This window comes from Gobius niger (genome assembly GCF_951799975.1).
Source record: "Gobius niger genome assembly, chromosome: 9".
Classification (NCBI taxonomy): domain Eukaryota; kingdom Metazoa; phylum Chordata; class Actinopteri; order Gobiiformes; family Gobiidae; genus Gobius; species Gobius niger.
In genome coordinates this window covers 18,853,765-18,858,690 of record NC_136860.1, presented here as the reverse complement: position 1 = coordinate 18,858,690, position 4,926 = coordinate 18,853,765, and the positions used below count along the sequence as shown (strand labels likewise).

At 45.3% G+C, this 4,926-nt stretch overlaps 1 protein-coding gene across 3 annotated transcripts; it reads right to left on the bottom strand.

Moving 5' to 3' along the window:
• Positions 1-298: 298 nt before the first annotated feature.
• Positions 299-4,647, bottom strand: slitrk5b (SLIT and NTRK-like family, member 5b). Of its 3 annotated transcripts, none has more exons than XM_079563042.1 (2): positions 4,627-4,647; positions 299-3,615 (listed from the first exon to the last, which is right to left on the bottom strand). In XM_079563042.1, exon 2 carries the CDS (start codon positions 3,549-3,551, stop codon positions 951-953), a length of 2,601 nt encoding a protein of 866 aa, XP_079419168.1. In that variant the 5' UTR covers positions 3,552-3,615; positions 4,627-4,647; the 3' UTR covers positions 299-950. The 3 variants fall into 3 exon arrangements, with proteins under 3 accessions (XP_079419168.1, XP_079419167.1, XP_079419166.1); XM_079563041.1 differs by lacking the exon at positions 4,627-4,647 and adding an exon at positions 4,297-4,557; XM_079563040.1 differs by lacking the exon at positions 4,627-4,647 and adding an exon at positions 3,966-4,255.
• Positions 4,648-4,926: the final 279 nt, after the last annotated feature.

Here is a 4,926-nt window from a genome sequence, read left to right as displayed (position 1 = left end):
AATCTTAAATGGAGCACTTCATTTTTTTAAATGTCCTTATACATAAATGCTGCCCTCACAAAAAGATTGACGTATTTTATTTTATAGGCTTTTTTATCCAAGATATTTCTTTTATTATGGCGCTTTGTTATACAGTGTTTATGTTTACATTTTATAGTGAGTTATAGTGACTTAACATTTCATTCCACAGCTCTCACTTTGTGGAACAAATATGGGGATGTATATCATATCTAAATATATCTTGGTATGACTTTTGGTCCATAATATTTAGCTTCATTGTATTGACTCTGAAGCACCAAATATGTCCAAATACTATGTTGTGGTTACACGAGAAATTGTTTCACATGAAAATCTCAGTAACTAGGTCACATGTGAGGAAAAAATAACCCAGTGACTGATGTATATTTGCCTGAACTTGAGGTCTGTCCCGCACACATGTGAAATCAAGGCTAATTATATGACTTTTGTCTCGACACAGACACCTGGCACCGTGGCTATATTTACTCCAGATTGGATTTGGCTTCATTACAAATCCATTTGAGAGTGTGGGGAGACACTGATATCTCCGCAACAAATAGCATTGATTATTTTTGGACTGAGAACATTGCTGCACACCTCATTAACCCATCATCTTAAAACGCGTCTAATTTAGACCAAAAAGCTTAGTCGCCCATTGTCGTCAGCAAAATAGCTCTGGGATGGATTTTTTTCCTATGGTAGTGAATCATAGCAGCCCTGACTCTCTGCGAGCTTGTTCATAATTATATTTACACATTTTTAAACTGTTAAATACCACGGGGACATAGTGTGAAGTGATACTTTAAAACAAGTAGTGTCCCTGTTAGTAAGCCCTGTAGAGCAGCTGAGAAATGTGCAGTAACAAAGATGATAAAAACAATTGGCTTTAAGTCTTTAAAATTCCTGACACATTGTGCAACGTCTGGTGGTTTTCAAAACTGTGTAAAAGTTGTCCGCTTTTCCAGTACTTCCAGGTAATCCGGATCGATGTGGAGTTTGGCTTTCAATTCCCAGTACTCACTGCGGTTAGGTTCCACATAAACAGTACTCGGAGCAGTACAGTACAGTATAGTCTGTTGTATACGTTCCGGTGGCACGTATTGTTGCCTTGTTTCAAAGTCTGCTGAGCTATACTGACTAGATGAGTGTGTGGCATGTCTACACGGTAAAGTATTGCTATAACGTTTGTTGGAGTCGAGCGAATCCCTGTAGAAACATTGATCATCTCGGTGTGGTGTGGTTGGCTTGTTAAGAGGTTCAGGAGTGGTGGCGCTGTACTCTGAACTCATAACGTTACTAGCAGCTTCCTCATCAGAGTTACCCAAGAAAGGTCCGCTTAGTTCGTCAAAATCTCTATATCCATCCACTGACTTGCTCTCAGTAGGAGTCTGGGCAGTCGTCTGGCTTGTGGGCTCCGTTGGTGGGGGGATGTACTCATAAACGTGTCCGGCAGAGGTCCGCACTTTCGGGATGGCGCCCTTTTTGTAAAGTCCATATTCCATGTTGAGGGAACTGATGCAAGCGTTCATAGACTCGTTCTGCTCGTGTTGATCTTTCTGTTTCCGCTTTTTCATGGCTACGAACAGGCCAGCCGCCACAAAAGCCGACATAATAAATATGAGAAGAAGGGCAAGTATCATGACGGATAGTGGGATGGCATTGGTTTGCATGTCTGAATCCAGGGAGGTTTCAATGGTGATGGTGCTTCCTGGGAAAGACTCTTCCGACGGAGGGATCATAGAAGCCAACACCTCAGAGTTATTAGGGCAGAAATGGGACGCTTTAATGTATCTCATATCCTCCCCCGCCAGCTTCTTCGGCGAACCGCAGATGACATTGTTTACAACCGTGCCTGTGCTAAGCTGCTCTAGCCATGACTTCAGCTCCAGGATGCTACAAGAGCAATCCCAGGGATTCTCAAACAAGTCCACTTGCACCAGAGCTGTAAGCTGATCCAGGACGCCGCTGACTGGCACATATCGCAAGTGGTTGTTGCGCAGATTAAGTCGGGCTAATGTAAGGCCATAAAACGCTCCCACTGGTAAGGTTTTTAAGAGGTTATTATTGAGGAAAAGGAGCTGGAGCTTGGGCACATGCTGAAATGCGTCAGATGTGACCTCTTTTATAACATTGTATTCGAGATACAAGAACTGCAGGCTTTCTAAACCATACAGCATGTCAGCTGTGAGGCGGTCTATCAAGTTCCCGTTCAGGTAAAGTCTTCTTAGATTAGTTAAGTCCCCAAAAGCTCTTGCATGTATACGTGCTATCCTGTTGTTGCCAAGGTGAAGTAAATCCAGTCCAGTTGCCTCAATAAAGTCAGACTGTTGCACCTCTGTGATGTAGTTCCCAGTGAGATACATCTTTTTGGGATTGTATGGTTTGGGTTCTAAGTCTGCAATCAGCTCTATTTTCCTTTCCTGGCAATTCACGTTGAGCCCCAAATCTGATATTTGTAAGTTACACGTACAAGTGGATGGACAGTCTAAAGGCACGGGTGATTTTGTCTGATAAGAAACAATCTGGCCATAGTTCTGCGGCTTATTCGACGGGACCCGAGCGGTTGGCTTTGTTTTTAATTTGCCTGACTGACGTGGCCCCTTGGTGGGTCTTGATGACGAGCGTGCAATCCCAGATGATGTTAAGGAGGATGTGACGAGCGGCGGAGTAGTCCTATAGTATGCATCAGTGCTTAAATGAGGCAGGGGCGGCATCTCATATTCAGCGATGGCTCTCCTCGGGCACAACTCCTGTTTCGAGACCTCGTCGAGATCTCTGCCATGGAGGCGAAACGGAAACTCACAGACTACATCCCCCACAAGGGCGGTGTATGAAATGCTCTCCAGCCAAGTTTTTAAAGCGATAAGTTCACACGAGCAGTTCCAAGGATTCTCCTCCAGCTGCAGCTCCACTACGCTGTTCATGTGCTCCAGTAGACCGGAGTAGGGAAGTATTTTGAGCTGATTGCCCCTCAAGTCCAAATGGGTCAGCGGCACATACTGGAAAATGTTGACGGGCAGGCTGGAGATGAGGTTGTCATTTAGGATTACAACCTCCAGATGTCGGAGTCTGTTGAAGGTGTTGGGCGCCACTTGAGTGATGTAATTGTAATCAATTTGCAAATACTCTAGACTTTCCAGGCCAAAGAAAAGCTCTTCCTTCAAGGCGTCTAGCTTGTTGTTGTTGAGATGCAATCGTCTTAATCCCTGAAGTCCGTTGAAAGCTCCTGCCTCCACCTCTGAAATGTCATTATTCCCCAGATGTAAAATTGTCGCTCCTCTATAGTGAACAAACTCATTGGCGGACAGCTTGTCGAGTTGGTTGCCGGTGAGCAGGAGGTGGTAGTGGGGGTGAAACGGCGGGCTGATGTCTGAGATGACTGAGATGCCTCTGTTCTCACAGCTCACAGTCAGTATCCCCTCTTTCTCGTCACAGCCACACAGTCTTTGACATATCTCCCCATAAGTGTCAAACGTCTGAGCTGTGCACATTGACGCAGCACTTAAAAGAACACACCAACTCCAAAGAGGCATTTTCCAGCAGCGATGACGGCCAAGCTCACAGCACAGGATTCCACTTAGGTATCCACAAAGTCATCTGGGGGAAAAAAGACAGATAACAGTGTTAAAACAGGCAACTCCGGGAACAAGCGGAGGCTGTGTGTCGAAGAGGCAGCCCTGCATTAGTGAAATCTTCATTTACTGGTTACCCAGAGTTGCTGATTTCCGAACAGGCTATAAAAAGTAACTCCCCTGAGCTAAGCAAACAACACACAAAAAGCAAGGTCAAAGCGAAAAAAAAAACGATTCAACGTGCAATTGAGAGCAGCCATATCACACTGAGAGGACGTAAAGACAATTTACGTCTTGCGTTTCGCCTGGTCACATAGCCTATTATAATCATCTTTAAGTCCAACTCATGCAACACAGCCACACACCATAGCCTACCTCACACATATCGGTAAACACTCCTCATTCTCTCAAAATGGAAGCTTTAGAAAGAGTCGCTGGGGATACAAAGAAACGCTGATCAACCATAACTGCCAAACGCTCCTCTTTTGAGCGCGCACTGCCGGAGGAGACACAGCGAAGCCTGGTAACAAAGTTCCCTCCTCTTCTCTACTCGCGCTGTCTCTCTCCGCCTCTGTGTACGCGCGCACGCACACGGACAAGCTGGTGTTGGTGGCGGTCGGGAGGATGTCAAGTCATTTCATGCACAAAATATTAGCTCATCAGACCATCGCGCCGAGATAGAAACCCAAAAAGACGCTTGACCTACCTACGAAAAAAGGCGCCCTATTTAAAAGGAAAGTCACAGTCCATCAATATTTCATGGCAGCAGACGCGTCTCCTCCTGCACTCCAGCCGTTCGTTAATTCAATGAATCAACCAGAAAACAAAACGAGTGCAGCACAAGGCGTTCATAATAATCTGCGCTAACTCACAGATGAAATGCACCGCCGCTGATAGTCTACCTAATGTGGCCTAATCGTGGCTGAAAGTTGAAAGTGATGCGTATTCCACCTGACAGGAAGAGAATGCGTCTCTCCTCCAAGTGGAGCGTGCGGCAGGTTCACACGCCAGATGCTCGTAAGGTGCGGCTGCTTACTTTGTCTAACGCACATAGTTGGTCCAATCAGGTGCCAGAAGTTTGTTGCGCTTTAGAATATTCATAGACGAGCGTGAACGTTGTTTTGTGGAATGGATGTGACAGGCATAATCCTAAATCCATTGTGAAGTGCATTATATCACACTTTTCAGGAGACAGACCCCATTTTAGTCAAACCATTTGCAGCAGCTGCGCCAGAACTTTTCACGACACTGAAATGACCATATTCTAGCTGCAGTGGAGGAACACACTTGGTTTCATTATTGAACACACATTAGCATGCTTGCGTGCCCTTTTTCT

What these genes read in the sequence shown, in the direction of transcription:
- slitrk5b (XM_079563042.1), bottom strand. Translation starts at nt 3,551, where the DNA reads ATGCCTCTTTGGAGTTGGTGTGTTCTTTTAAGTGCTGCGTCAATGTGC.